The sequence below is a fragment of the Carassius auratus genome, chromosome 12, assembly GCF_003368295.1.
Source record: "Carassius auratus strain Wakin chromosome 12, ASM336829v1, whole genome shotgun sequence".
Taxonomy (NCBI): Eukaryota; Metazoa; Chordata; class Actinopteri; order Cypriniformes; family Cyprinidae; genus Carassius; species Carassius auratus.
In genome coordinates this window covers 6,643,900-6,659,550 of record NC_039254.1, presented here as the reverse complement: position 1 = coordinate 6,659,550, position 15,651 = coordinate 6,643,900, and the positions used below count along the sequence as shown (strand labels likewise).

The 15,651-nt window shown below is 36.7% G+C and overlaps 1 protein-coding gene across 1 annotated transcript; it reads right to left on the bottom strand.

Annotated features, from left to right (window-relative positions):
- Positions 1–1,297: 1,297 nt before the first annotated feature.
- On the bottom strand, positions 1,298–14,410 carry LOC113112167 (semaphorin-4G-like). The gene is made up of 14 exons (XM_026277616.1): positions 14,395–14,410; positions 13,620–13,771; positions 13,471–13,533; positions 12,122–12,220; positions 11,912–12,002; positions 11,719–11,832; positions 11,222–11,376; positions 8,762–8,937; positions 7,512–7,650; positions 7,136–7,358; positions 6,587–6,702; positions 6,317–6,471; positions 4,820–4,881; positions 1,298–4,736 (listed from the first exon to the last, which is right to left on the bottom strand). The coding sequence occupies exons 1-14, from the start codon at positions 14,408–14,410 to the stop codon at positions 3,754–3,756; spliced, it is 2,544 nt and encodes an 847-aa protein (XP_026133401.1). The 3' UTR covers positions 1,298–3,753.
- Between the last annotated feature and the right edge of the window lie 1,241 nt (positions 14,411–15,651).

The window sequence follows — 15,651 nt, the reverse complement described above, 5'->3', positions numbered from 1 at the left end:
CAATAAATGATCTCCTCGTTGGCTGATTTTTATTCTTAATATTAGGGCAGAAGTGTCCCCCTCAATATCTCTGGTGGTTACAGTCCTGTTGATTCCAGCAGCTGAGAAACTGACATGAATTGTGTGCGTTTAATCTACAGTGACAGCGACACAAAGCTTTTCTCACTCCCACACATCACTGGCAAAGAAGCAATAAACACAGTATGCCACAGACCTCGATCAGGTTGGGGGCGGGAACATTAGAATATGTTGGCTGTAATCATGTATTAACGGTTTGGCACTTCATTTAAAAAAACGGCAAACTAAACTCTGTAAACAAAATGTTAGTGACAACTACGAATGACACAACATGACTAGCTGCTTTCTTCTGGCTGTCGTTTGAACATCAATGTGGAACAACTGAGCTTCCACAGAGATGAACCGGTTAGTAACCCAGCAAGATAACCCGAGGCTGAGCATTTAATCAATGTAAGCCATGCTTTAATGAATTAGTTCACAAGAGAGATGTATATTTATTGTGTCCCATTTATTACAAGCAGATGAGACCAGTACTCCGATCACATCTTTTTCCCCAGTGGAAACTAGCTTGACCTATTATGTGGATTAAAGAAAGTTCTAAATTAAGAGCGGTGTTGCTAAGTAACAGATACTTTGGGGACATACCAACAGGCCTGATACAGATGGGGATCTGGTTAAAATCTCCTACTGTGACACAAAATTAGGTTCAGGTTAGTCAGAGGTTTCTTTTTAGAGGACTTGCATGCAAACTGATCTTGAACCTTTGGGGTGCACAAGATACAGAAGCAGTAGCAATTATAATAAATACTTTAATAGGATGTAAACATCAGATATCATTTTGTAAATATAAGCTCTAAAACAGTGAAACGATATATCCACGGATACAGAGTGTGGCTGACATGTAAGCATAGCAAAAACCTTGGGAAAATATGAAGTGCAAAACGTTGTGCGATTATAAGGCAGTGGATGTTCACAAACACAATGACAGCAGACCCTCTAATATTTTCATCATGATGAATCACAGTTTATGACTAGAAGTACACCATATGCATACAGCACTTAGTCGACATGAAATCAAAATGATTTACTCTCCACATGTTAATATTGTGAACAATTCACACTATTCCAAAGAAAAATGTCTGTCTAGGTAGTCGTTCATGTGCTCATCAAGGATGCATTTATTTGGTCGAAAATACAGTAAATACAGTACTATTGTGAAATTGTATTACTCTTTATAACTATTTTTTTATATATTAATCTATTTTAAAATGTAATTTATCCCTGTGAGAGCAAAGCTACATTTTCAGCATCATTACTCCAGTGTTCAGTGTCCTTCAGAAATTATTCTGATTTGCTGATCAAGAAACATTTCTTATTGTCATAATTTGGCAAAAGTTATGTTATTCTTATATATATATATATAAGGATAATTATTTATATAAATAGACATCTTTTGTAGCATTTTAAATGCCTTTACTGTCACTTTAAAAAAAGCAAACGCATCCTTGCTGAATAAAAGTATTAATTTCTATAAAAACGGACCTTAAATATTTGATCAGCAGTACCCTGTTTAAATTAGTCTTGTATAATGTATTTATAACAGAGGACCAAAAAGGCAGAATCTTATTTTTACTGATGCTCATAAGCAGCGCAAATACGTCTCATGGAAGACTGATCAGAAATGTTCTGTGGATCTTCAGACAAGTGGTTGAAGTGCATGGATGGAAAATAACACCTGAATGAAAGAAAAAGTGAGAGAAGGTGAACAAGAGTCGAGCTGAAGCACATAGAGTCAGTGTGACAGCACACGTGTATCCAAGCTTCACGACAAGCACATCATGTCTCTCCCTACTCTTTCTGCTGCTCTGAGAAAAGACTCTCTGCATCTTGATTGAGTCCTTGCTAAGCAGCGCTGTTCCTGTCAGCAACACTGAGTAACACGAGCTCAAGCGCGAGCTGGGAAAGCCACTAGGGAGAAACGACAAGAGCTGACTCAACACGGCTCTGTGTAACACTGTTTACAAACCAGAACAAAACCAGGGACACAATACACACAGCAGAAATAAGATATGCAGCCGTATAGATATTAGGCCTGTCCGTTTAAACATAAGCTAATTAATTACAATATGCTGATTACTGAATCAAATAAATGTCAGTTACTCCGTTGCTGAGAAAAGCCCCCCAATTAAAAATTATTCAATTATTATAATAGCAAATCAGTGATTACACATTGTGATTTTATTGTCATATAAATTGTCTTTTATTGTGTGAATTTGGATTAGGGGGAATTATTAATTGTGTCAAAAATGTTATTCATAAACAGTTCACTACTGTTCAAGTTTGGGGTCAGCAAGATATTTAATTAAAAAATAAATAATAATAAATCCGTTATTTTGAACTTTTGATTAATTAAAGAATCCTGCAAAAATATGTATTATTTACTATTATTTAGTATTACTGTTTCCATAAAAATATTATGAAATATTTCTTGAACACCAAATTATGATGACACAATGATGCTGAAAATTCAGTTTTGCTTTTCCAGGAATAAACTGGATTTGAAAATATACTATAATAAAAAACAGTTATTTTAAAAAGTTGTAATATTTCACAATATTATTATTTTTGCTGTATTTTAGATCAAATTAATGCAGCCGTGGTGAGCATAAGAAATTCACCCCAAACATCTGAGCTGTAGTGAATAATTTTTTTTTTTATTAATTTTAATAAATTACAATAATAAACTGACAGCCCTAATATAAATACATTTATTTCTGGAGTTTGAAATGGTCACCTGTTGTCATGCATTCAAAATTACTAAATGCAAACTCACCAAACTTCTAAAGTTTTTGGGATTTTACTTCCCTTTGTGAGCATCTCTTCCTTCATTTAAATATAAAAAGGATATTCTGTCAAAGCTGGACAGCATTTGACAGGGAAATTGTGTATCAGAGAGAGCGTTTCTTCCATTTTTGAGATCTATTCACTCTTTCTGACGCACTGCCAAAGAGAAACCCAACTCATCCCTGAAGGAGGCGTTGAATTCTACAGCCGAGTGGCTCTGAAAATGACCGCCTCTGTATCTGTAGATGTCAACGATTCATGTGCTAACACTCACTGCTCCTACAATCTGACTGCAATCTAGTGTGAAATTGCGTTGTTAAAAAGTCCAATGCTCAAGAACACTCATGAAATGTTGCCAAAAGGCTTGAAAACCAAACTCTTTCTGAATGATTATTAATCGAGCAAAGCAGTTCCGACTTATTATACTTTGATAATAAAATGATTGTTATTTACATCAGGTGCAATTAGGCAAAAACAAAAAAATCTGTAAACGTCTGCATTTGCACAATAATTCCACATTAATTATGTACAAATATGCATTGCTTTGCTGAGAAAGTCTTTGGACAGTGTTCTCAAGTCTCTTACTTCTCCTTTAAAACAAAACAACATAACCAAATTCAGTCTCGGACGTTCTCAATTGAATCCATCTTGTGATTTATACACTCCGAGGTCCACAGTCTAGGTGTCTTTAGCTACATCTGATGTAAAGTCGACCAATATGTTCACAAATATATTTTTCACAAGACGATTCTCAATGGCGCCAAACCAAACAAGTTTAAGTTGAACATCGAGATCACAAAGAACTTCACAACACACAGTTCTCTTGGCTCTTGTACAAAATGTAAGCCTCCACACCACAAGGGGGCGATATAGCAGTTGTGCGAGATCATGCTACACTGAGCTCTCATCTGGTTGGATGTCCAACTGTGTGTGTTTCCTCTTTTCTAGAATCCTGTTGAGCTCCTCGGTGAAAGAGTGGTAAAGCGGAGACGTCATTTCCGAGTCCGTCTGCCCCAGGAGTACGTAGCTATTCCCGTTCATCTTTCTCAGCACGCTAGGCAGCGTGGCTGACAGTCCGTTGGCGTACTCTGATTCGGGCAGGGGCGGCGGCATAGGAAGTGGTGGCGCGGGCGGAGGTTCCTTACTAGGTGTGGTCTGGATGTCTGCTGGAATCATCTGCAGAAACTCTCCGTCCATCGACAACGCTCTGCTACGGCCCTCCGCTCTGCCATTGCAGTGGCTGGAGATGGTTTTGAGCTCAAAGTGCGAGCTTCTTTTTCTTTCGGTTGCTGTGGTTATGGACAGTGCTTGCTGGGAGTACTTTCTGGAACTGGGAGAGTTGTGTGCACCACAGAAGCTAACATACAGGAGGACCACTGTAAGAACCAGGCAAAGCCCGCCGAGAACAGCCACCAGAGAGATATACATGGCCTCCATGTGTCTGTAGGTCTGTAACTCCGGTCTCGAAGGCAACAGAGCCGGTGGAGGCGACAGAAGCTGCTCCGCAGGAACACTGGAAGGACTCAGAGTTGGCGCAGTTGTGGTGGTAAAGAAGTTTTCAGGTAAAGCCGTCGGGCTTCCTGAGAGATGCGATGCAGGGGGCAGAACGGGTTGGACTTGTACCATATAGCTGCGAACGGGAATCCAGACGCCGTTCTCTACTGCGTAACAGCGGTAGTGTCCACTTTGCTGGTTTTGAGCGCCAATGATGAGGAGGCCGTCAGTGCCAGTGCGGTAGCCGAAGTCTACGCCGTAACCTAGCAGCTCCCGACCGTTCAGCGTCCAGCGAGGGGTGGCCAGGTTAGAACGGATCTCACACTGTAACAGAACATCATCTCCTGCCATCACTGCACGAGTCCGGTGCATGACGAAACCTGACAAAATGCAAGACATTATTAGTCTACGTTTGAAAGTCACCTGACTAGGCTGCTCAGAAGTTATTCACATGCAAACACACCATCGCTTGTAATGTTAGTACAGCCTCTGCTTCCCATCTGGACGTCCTGGATGAGACTGGACCTACGGGAAACAGAGGTGCACTTATTAAAGCCATTCATCGAAGCGTGCAGAAGATAATGTGAATGTGTTTTGGACATTGTGTCTGAAAATTAACACCAGGAGACTAGTGAAAGCAAAAATTTACTTTAGCAAAAAAAAATTCACTTTATTCACCAGTTGGCTGTTAACTTTATTAGGAATTCTTACATTATGTGGTTTGAATCACATTGTAAGAACAATAGTCTGACTTTCACTGATGGTGATACTTTTATTTATTGGAGATTTAAGACACCTAAAGTTGAAAATTTCTCAATATTGCCCATTTGTGTATTTCTATTTAAGACTGGCTCATAATTGTGACTCAATGACTTCATCTACATCCACTGACATAAGAACAAATATATTTGTAAAAAAATTATGCAAAATAAGTTTAATATAAAATAAATATTTAAGAAATATTACATATAGTGCTATCAAAAGATTTATGGTGATTAATCGCATCCAAAATAAAAAAAATTTGTTTACATAATAAATGTGTATGTATTGTATATATTTATTATGTATATATAAATACACACAAATACATGTATATATGTATGAAAAATATGTTACGTTTATATATTAAATATATTTATATATGATATAATTTATAATAATATTAATATATTAGTTTTTATTTACATTATGTATGTGTACTCTGTATATTTATTACGTATATATAAATACACACACATACAGTATATATTTTTTTTAATTTTCCATGTATATATTTACTTTCATATAATTAATAATATACATTAATATTTTAAATTTATAAACTTAAAATTTGTCTTAAATATATACATGCATGGGTGTGTATTTATATATACATAATAAATATACACAGTACACACACATATATTATGTAAACAAAAACTTTTAGTTTTTTAGATTAATCGTGACTGATCATTTGACAGCACTAACTCTATATGTTAAAAAAAATCTAAAATTAAAAATATGTATATAAAATATATTTACAACATTTTAGGAATGCACTTTATTAAATATACTATATTAACAATTCTGAAAATATTTTCATATTTCACTGATTTTATTAATACTACTTTGTAAAAAATAACAAAAACATAACTACAACTAAAATATGTATATATGCTAGTTAATTTTGAAATAAGAACATCACAGCATAAAATATATCCAATAAAGATAATAAAAAATTTTTTTTTTTAAATCTACAATAGAAAAAATATATACTATTTGAAAAAAATAAATAAAAAATAAGCAGAGATCATATCCAATATCAGCCAATAAAATGTAATAATGGTTTCCGATATTGTTTCATTACATTGTGCATCCCTTTTCCTTAAATCACCCATCACTGGCAGAAAAATGACTTTTGGACTGTGGTAACAGTATGTGTAAATGTCTAAAATTAAAAACACCAGATGTCTGCTTTTACCTGTTAGCATAAGCCGCTATTTCAGCACACGCTCTACCATCCCAGCCACAGAATGGATCTCGTGCAAACACACAGTCATGACAGGAGGTGTAGCGCTCACAGGATGACAGGGGTACCTGCACCACTCCAGAGGCGGCGCTCACATAGATGCTCTTCTGTTGAACAAAAATACAGCATAAGATTTCTTTGGGATCCATTAGCATTTGTATTATACACTTGGATTTAATGCTGGTTTTTAATGTTTAATACTGTAGGTGCATCATGGGCTACCTGTTTTTGTGATATCACCATGTTATTGATTGGTTGTTTCTCCTCAAAAAGCTGAAGCTCCTCGATGATGTGAACACGGTCTCTGATCTTCACAGCCCTGTGTAACCAGCCCTCATCTGGAGAGAAGCACAAAAACCAAATTTCAAGGCTATGAAACCTAATAAAAGATTTCAAAATATAAAAAATACTAAGTTTACAACAGTTTTCAATTTTAAATGAATGGTTTTCTTCTGAACTTTCCATTCATCACAGTATTCTTAAAAAAAATTATCACAGCTCCCATAAAAAAAAAAATCTGTTTTGGATCACAGAAATATATTTCATTTTAAAATATATTTAAATAGATAATAGTTTTTTTAAATTATTTTAATAATATTTCAAATAGTTTTTACTGTATTTTTGTTCAAACAAATGGAGCTTTGGTGAGCATATGAGACAAATTCTTAACATTAAATCTTACCATCTTCATATCACAATCCAAAATCAATCAAAATTATCTCTTCAAACTCAATATCAAATCATTAACTAATAAAGGAAATGGACCCTTACCTGTTCCAATGAAGAGCATGTCATAGACACGTCCATCCAAGCCCACAACCTGTTTTACAGCGATCTTAGTGTAGTCTGCCCCCCTATGGAGCAACACGGGACGTCCTCCCACAGGCTGGATCTGTCTGGACATTAAAGCATGTCTCTGAGTGAAATTCAGTACGTTGTCAGGGAGATCCCGGGAGGAATTTATGAGCAGGGCCCGATGCTGATCGGTTATACACTGAAGAGAAACAAGGCCACTGTTACATAACATTCTTCAGAAGAGTGAAAATAGAAACAATGCAATAAAAGTCCCAAAGAGCTGGTCTACTTCTACATTACAGATACTAGAAGGCAACAGTTTATAGGACTGCTTTGATTTAGTGCATCTCACCGAGCCAGGCCTCGGTTCTGGAACTTTCCCAGTGTATTCCCTCCATTTGGTGTCCTGTAGTTCCATGTACGGCCCGTCAAAAGCTGTCTGGACATCTTTGAGTGAATAGTGACACACTGCAGACATCTTAACATTTCTCCTGGCAGTGAGAAAGAGAATGACATAAGAATGATGAGAAGTAGGTTTTCGTTTATAGTCAGAAAGAAAATGTGAGTAATTTTTATTGATCACAGCACATGGTGGAATTTTAAATGCCATTTTCTTTTCACTACATTTATAATAATGATAGTAGGAACAGTTTTATTTTGTTCCAATTATGTTACATTCATTGAACCTGTATCCTTATGGAGAAAAGTAGAGCTTATAAAGCACACAAAAACAAACCCATTGCATTTTTCTTCTTTTCAGCTGAGGGACATAACTCTAACATTAAAAAAAAAATGTTATTACTCCCTTCAGGCTGATAAAAGGGTTTGCCGAATCAGTGCTCGGTCCTGTTTACTACCCGGAAACTGGTTTGATGGGAGAATTTGGTCACCAACTAGTCTGTAGACATTTAAAAGACAATTTAATGTAGCATGACTCTGCATACTCTCTCTCTCTCTCTCTCTCTCTCTCTCTCTATCCCGATTCTGCCAATTCAAATATTGGCCCAGGGCCCTGTGTACTATTGTGAGTGTCCCTGCTATAGCGAGAAAAACACATGGGAATATTTAGAGATGGCTCTCATGCTAAAATCCTTTAGTCATAAAAAATGTTGAGAATGAAGATAACAGGGTCACATGCTAGAGGATTAATGCTACTTCAGTTCACATCTCATTTAATGAGACTGCAGCACCCCCTCTCACTGTAAAACATTTCAACCCACTAAAACTGAAGGCTATTGTTTAACTGCAGCCTTAAATTAAATCTATCTATCTATCTATCTATCTATCTATCTATCTATCTATCTATCTATCTATCTATCTATCTATCTATCTATCTATCTATCTATCTATCTATCTATCTATCTATCTATCTATCTATCTATCCCTTGCCTTCCTAGATCAATCCTAGATTACATTTCTATTTGATTTATTTTAAATTATATTTCACTACATTCAAGTTCAAATTGCAATTCTGCACCCTGTTTGTTACCATTATTCAAATTCAGCAACTGAATTGGAATTTAAAAGGCATTCACAACTCAATTCTGAATGGTACACAGCCTTTTGCAGGTTCACAAATTCAATCTCAATGATTTTTCTCACCACTCGAGTCCAAAAACACCATACAAGACACTGTCGTGTACGCTGCTTCCCTCGACGACAAAAACGCTGCGGAGCACGTTGAAATAAAGCTCATAATCAGGAATGGCGCACACCAGTCTGGCCTTGAGAAAGGACGTCCACTTCCTCTGAAGAGACCTCTGCCCTCCAATGTCCCCCTGTGAACGGAAAACGAAAACAAAGCAACTGATACGAAAATCTAAGCAAATTACATATAAAATTATGGCTCATATTTATTAACTCAATAGTGTAGTAGGAATAACACGATATACATAATATGCGTATAGTCTGAAGTTCTTTTAACTCCTCAGGAACATGAGTCACACTAAAGTAGCTGTAAAAATATTAACAAATAATGAACACAATATAGCCCCATCTTACAATCTAATGGGATGTGACATAATTGAGTTTAAATGATAAATTACAATTATATAGCTTTGCATCACACCACCCCTGTCAACTTTCAAATCTGAGGTATACTGAGAAGGAAAAAAATATTATCTGGGGAATTTCTACCAAACCACCCCATGGCTTTTTGCATAATGCACATATTCCCTTGAGAGTAGTTCACTTGCATCAAGCACTTGAAATGACACAGTTGTGGGCACAAAAAGCTGTCCTAAATGTGCAAACAGCGTTCTGCTCAAAAACATGCTCCATCTGACTTTAGTAGTTACATGAGGACCTTCAGGCTAATTGTGGTGTCAGTTCACATTCAGGCGAGGGGAAGAAAGACCAGAACGGAGGACGGCTCAAATTTAAGAGTAAAGAAAATAGAGCCTTTTGTACAGCTTCTCCATAACAAAAGTTATTAGCGATGTTGTCACATGATCTAAGTATCAGATATGTGTTTCACTGAAAATGATAGAATGTCCTTCTTTTTATTTCTAAAAATGTACACTGTATATACATACAAAATATAGGGATATATAGTATGTATGTATAGACAAACAATGTCAAATTTGAAATGTAGAGAAACAGATTACAAAGGAAAAAACGGAGCTAATGTACAATGTTACATAATGTATGCTCATGATGGCTGAGGAAGACATCTGGGGCAAAATAATCATTTCCCTCCTGCTCTTTATTGCAATTATCACAGCAAGGCATGCTTTGTTAATTTGACAGGAAATATTTTCTTAATTAATATGGAATGGATTTATGATGTGTAAACACTGAAAAGCAATATTCAGAGTAGCTTACATATAATTGCTATTTAGACTTTATTTGTGAAAAACACATTTCTTCGACATAAATTTTTTTAAGGGTCATAGCATGGTGATTTATAGGGACACTTAGTATTAATAGTTTGTTGCTGTACTTAATTAGTAATTCGATTAACTTTTATTGTTGTTTTGTGCACTAATCTCTATAAGGGTGATTACTGTTCCCCTTGGTGAACCTGCTTAATTAAAAGAATTTCTCACCCACTGAACACAAGTCAACAGAAGATTTTTAATGTATAGCAAGTAAGGGTTGGCTAGATTTTTAAGATTTTTTCTTTTTTCTTGATTGAACTTACAACAAAACTTTTGTTTATTGGGGTGAGACAATTAAAATGCTAACAAAGTTTATCACGACTACTACTAATTTTATTTAGTGAACCTAAAGGCTGTGAACTACTTACTAAAACCTTTAGAATTTTTTTCAGTGACGGTCAAGACATTTACAAGATTAGTAATGCTATTTCAAATAATACCGTTAATGTTTCCATGTGACACTGAAGACACTGGAGTAATGGCTGCTGAAAATTCAGATTTGCAATTACTGGAATAAATTACATTTTATAATACATTGAAAAATAGCAAATCACAATTCTACTGTGATTTTCACCATTCAGTCTTGGTGAACATAAGAGGCTTCTTTCAAAAACATTAAAAAATACAACCACAAACTTCTGAACAGTAGTCTATAAGCATGGATGTGTACATGTGTGTGATCGGCCATATAGGTGTGTGTGTGTGTGTGAGTGTGCATGCAGTGTGGCCTACTTTGGACTGGAGCTTCTTTCTCTCCTAACTCAGTACGTCAAACAGTAAGGGACCTGACCTGCTTCACAGAGCCGTTAAGTCTTAGCTGCAGAGTGAAAGCAGGTGTGAAATAAATGAAGATATAACGGTGAGGGGAAAATGCTGGGTGGTTTATCCGATCAAAATGAAGACACTAAATGAGATGAGAGTAATGCAGGTGGGAGAGCATGTGTGGGAGAAGGAAAGCGAATGAGAGAGATAGTTTGGGTAGTGGGGCTCTATCTGCCCGGCAACAGTGGCAAACCGTAGAAACTCCAGGAATGTGTGGCGACATGAGGTCAGGCTGCCACTGTCATAATTTTAGCTTATTTGAATTGTCCTTAGGAGTGAAAATGTCTTGTTAATGCAAATTTGAATACCAGATTTGAAAAATACAAATCTGTTCCTCTTCAAAATATATCTCAAACATTACCTTACACACACGGGCCACCCTGGCCACATTGGTCTGGCTGGAGTAAGCTGTCGGTTCTATGTTCCTCTCCGTGAAGAAGAAGTAGAGTTTATCATCATCCCCGATTGAGCTGTTGATGCTCTCTCGGAGTAACGCTGAGCCGACAAAATTTGACTCTACGAGAAAGCACAACAGCATTAACTGCTGCCCACACCACAATGGACCAATTATGGGCCTTACAGATCTTATTGTGTGTCTGGGAAGTACAATGTTTATTGATTAAAATAGCGTGACTCTTTTGGGATCTTGCGTTTTAACTGAATCAAAACATTTTGCCTAAAAGTAGTGAATTGTTAGTGATGCTTACTAAGGCAGGAGTGCTATTACTTTTTTGATTCTTTGAGTAAAAAATGGCTATGACTTTTTGACCATCAAATAGCAATGTGTTAAAAACCACAAGTAAAAAAGCACATTAGTAACCATTCTTATTCTTCTTTTCCAAAACATTTTCAACTAACCCAGCAGCCAACTTGTTGGGGAATCTTCTGTCCGTAAATTGGGGAAGGGAAAGTTGCGTCGTATATCAGGGATGTTACGAAACTCATATTGGGAGGCAGAGTACATCTCACCATCTGAAACAGCAAATCTTATAGGTCACACTAGATGAAACCTGCAAGTTATGGAATAAGCTTATGAATCCAAGTCATTTACCTGTTATGAAACCAGTGTAGCCCTTTGTAGGGTCATAAGGACATTTCTCCTTTCCCTCCTCAAAACGCACAAAGGTAAAGCGTGCCACATCCTGAGCAAAACATGAAGATTTATAAGCACCATGCTCAATCTTTTGCTAGAATATAAAACATTTATGATCAAAATTTCTTTGCAATATGAAGTTCAGAATGAGAGAGGTAAACATCTCACTATGTAAGCACAGCGTGGTCTGAAGGCATGCGTCCCGCAGGTGTACAGGTGAGAGTCATTGTATCTGTCCAGGAACCGCACATGATTGTAGCATTCAGTCTGTGATAAAAAAAGGAAAGAATTTATTATATATATCTTTATATTTCAAAAACAAAAACAAACAAAAAACGCAGACTGCTGTGTAGAAAACCAATAGCCAATAGTCAAAAATGTTTATTATTGTTTAAGAGTCCTATTTTGATGCCCCTCATCAGAATACTCCATTTGAACAGTCGTGGCGGATTGTAGATTCGGGAGTAAAATGCCCACTGGTATGATTGGCTAACAGATGTTTGACAGCCTGCGTCCTTCACATATGGCCGCTGCTGTGATTTAGGTTAAAATGCATAAATACTCAGTACATATCAAACTGAACAAACAGATCCAGCAATAGTAACCACGTAATAAAACAGTTACTCATACTTGTGTGGTGCGACATTACTGTCAGATCCAATATAGCTGGCACAGCATCATCTTTTAGTTTCAATGTTTCTGAAAATCTTGTCAAATTGTGCCCTTGTTTGTAAATGAATCCGCAGTGAAATGAAGTGAACAAAGGACCAAGTTGTGACTGACACAGTCTGGATCTTCATTTAAAAAAAAGTAAATTCACTCTTTCCTAACGTTGGAATCAGAAGGAAGGCAATGCAAAGACTGTTTTTCCACAACTTGGCGCTATAAGGCACCTTGTTGTCTTCAGAGCCATATTTATGGTTTGAATTTTGCACAGATCTGCATTCGCCCCTCTTTTTATTTGAATCAGTGCATGAATCAGTGGGTGGGGCTAAACCGGCAGTGATTTTTGATTTCTCATTTCAGCTAGTTGCAAAGGCAACATATCAAAAGAAACTTTGTGATTCTTATTATTTATATCGGTAAAACCGTTTACCGGTACTTTTAGATTCCAGTTTATGCTCTCATAAAGCAGCATTTTTGGATTATATTGGATAATATTTTCCTCTCACTCTCACTTCTTTACACTAAAACCACCATCAGTTTTGCTTTTGTCAAGAAAATCAATGTTCATCTTGTTTTGTGTCAAATGTGCACAAGAACCTTTGAGTATGTCACATATGGTTTCCTAGATGTTATCTACAGTATGTATCACAAAAAAGTATACCTCTTCATTCTTTAGATGTGGTTTACCATTTATATATCCATTTGGAAGAAACATTTATCCAAAACAGCTTAAAAGTGAATTCAGGCTAATCAATTTTTCCAGTATTTGTTCCTTGGGAATCATTCACATGACATTGAGTTGAGCTGTGGGATTTATGGGAGGATATCCTACACATCGAGAATGGCAATACCTGATTGTTCTTTCCTTTGCTCAGGCACTGCCTCTTCTGTTCTGCAGATGCTGCCCATTCAAGCTGTTATACAGACATGAACAACAACTATGATCAGCCCAGCTGCATTAGAAAGAGGAATGAAACATATTGAAAATATTGTGACTCACAGAAACAGAGATACTGGTGTCAGAGATGTTAGAGGTGTCCAGTTTGTAAATGGCCTCTCTGGCCCCAACATACAACAACCCTGGTCCATCCTCCAGTAACAGAGAACTGTAGTTCACTGCAGCTCCACGGAAATGATTACAACCCAGCAGCCCTGCGAATGGAGAAAGAGACCCCAGTTAGAAAAACAGGGACAAACATGACTAAATCGTGTCAACAACATAGAGACCCACTCATAGCTCTACACTCATTTGTCTATTATTGGAACTATTTGAACAGGGATGAACAGATGGAGAGCTAAATCATTATCAGCAAGCTATGAATAAACTGAATGGCTATAAAGAAAACATGACCATGAAAACAGAATAATAAAGCTTCATTCAGCAGCATGAGAAAGTATGGAATGAACTGCATTAATGTGACATAGCTTGGCCACAAACTAAGATCAGACTTCACTGTAAAAAAAATGACAGTATGCTGGCACAATAAAAAGAGTCAGAGAAAGCAAAAAAGGTGCAGTAAAAAGTACTGATTTAACACTTCCTGTTTTCATGTGCAATCATAAAGTGTCTTTCTGAGACATTGACATATTGGGTGGTTTGCTTCCTCAAATTAGGGCATAAAGTAAACCCAGACACATTCTGAAGAATAAAGGACTTGCACTGCGTGCTGAGATTTCCTGCCACATACTGAGAGATGGGTGGGCTATGCTGATGAGACTTGGCAGTATTAGGCCAAATATCAACCATGGTACCCCTCAAAATGCCCCTTTCTTACCTCTCAAAACTCCCATCCCCCCAAACCACAGTGCTAAAGTCAGCATCAGCAACACTCTACAGTAAATCCAGCATGCAAGCATGGGAATACCAAGGTATTTGGGACTAGAAATTTAAAGAGAATTGTGCCCCATCATATTTTCCATTATATTTTTTTTAAACAAAGTACAAAAAGAAAAAATTGTTTAAAGACTTAACACCGGAATAGCATACCAAAATACTCAGAGAGATGCCGCTACTAAATCATCGCACAAAACAAATAGTGTGACTAGTATATTCCTGATTACAGAATGAATAGCACTGATTGGTGAATCAAAAGCATACAGAGAGTCTCTTTCAAGGAAAATCTGATTTTTGCAGCATCTATGAATGCTTTTTATTTGAAAGGGGAAATCCTGAAATCTCAAAAAACTGCTTGCCATACTTACATTTAGAGAATATTCAAATTAGCAACAAACTCTTAAATAATTGTCCCATAAATGTTGTTTCTTATGCTTAAATAGCATTAAAAAAAGCTTCTATTTTAAGTTGGTCCAGCGAACGCACTTGTGCAGCCCTAAGTTTCTGTTTCTATAACAACCATAGCCTCTAACAGCAACTGCATGACATGATGACTATTCACAGCTGATTGGCTCTTTTTCTGTAAGGCGTCACTTTTTCCACCATATTGCCAGTAGCACTTTTTCCCATTCATAATAACATGAGTGCACTGTTTTGGTATATCTACAGTTTCTAATACAGAGCAACCAGTGTTTTCATTTCCAAATGAATGACTCTTATGAGACGATTCTTCTTAATGAACCAAAACCATATATTTATCAAAGCATACAGTGCAACCAGTGTGGTCCAGTTTCCAACTATAGCTTTCCAACTAACTCGGACTTACATAATATAGTTACAGACTGGTAATTTATATAACATTGCATGAAGATGCACATTATGAGCTATGATCATTAATACTAGTAACTTTTAAAACAGCACAACAAGCAGTACTCGTCTAGTGTCTGAGCTAGCATGAAAATAAGTGACAGTATAAACCAAAAAGTTAAGGTCATGAGGCTCTAAACTGTCAATCAAGGAAAGGTCGGAACAGACCTACGGGTCTGTGCATGGGGATGGCCAGAGGCTAAAATTACTCATAACAGGAAAGAAAATATTAAGTTATGCAAACACGATTCAAGACTTCAGGCTAAGTGACGACATTCTGTGTGTGTTGTTTAATCCTTGTGTCTCACTGTGTAGATAGAGAAAGATAGTG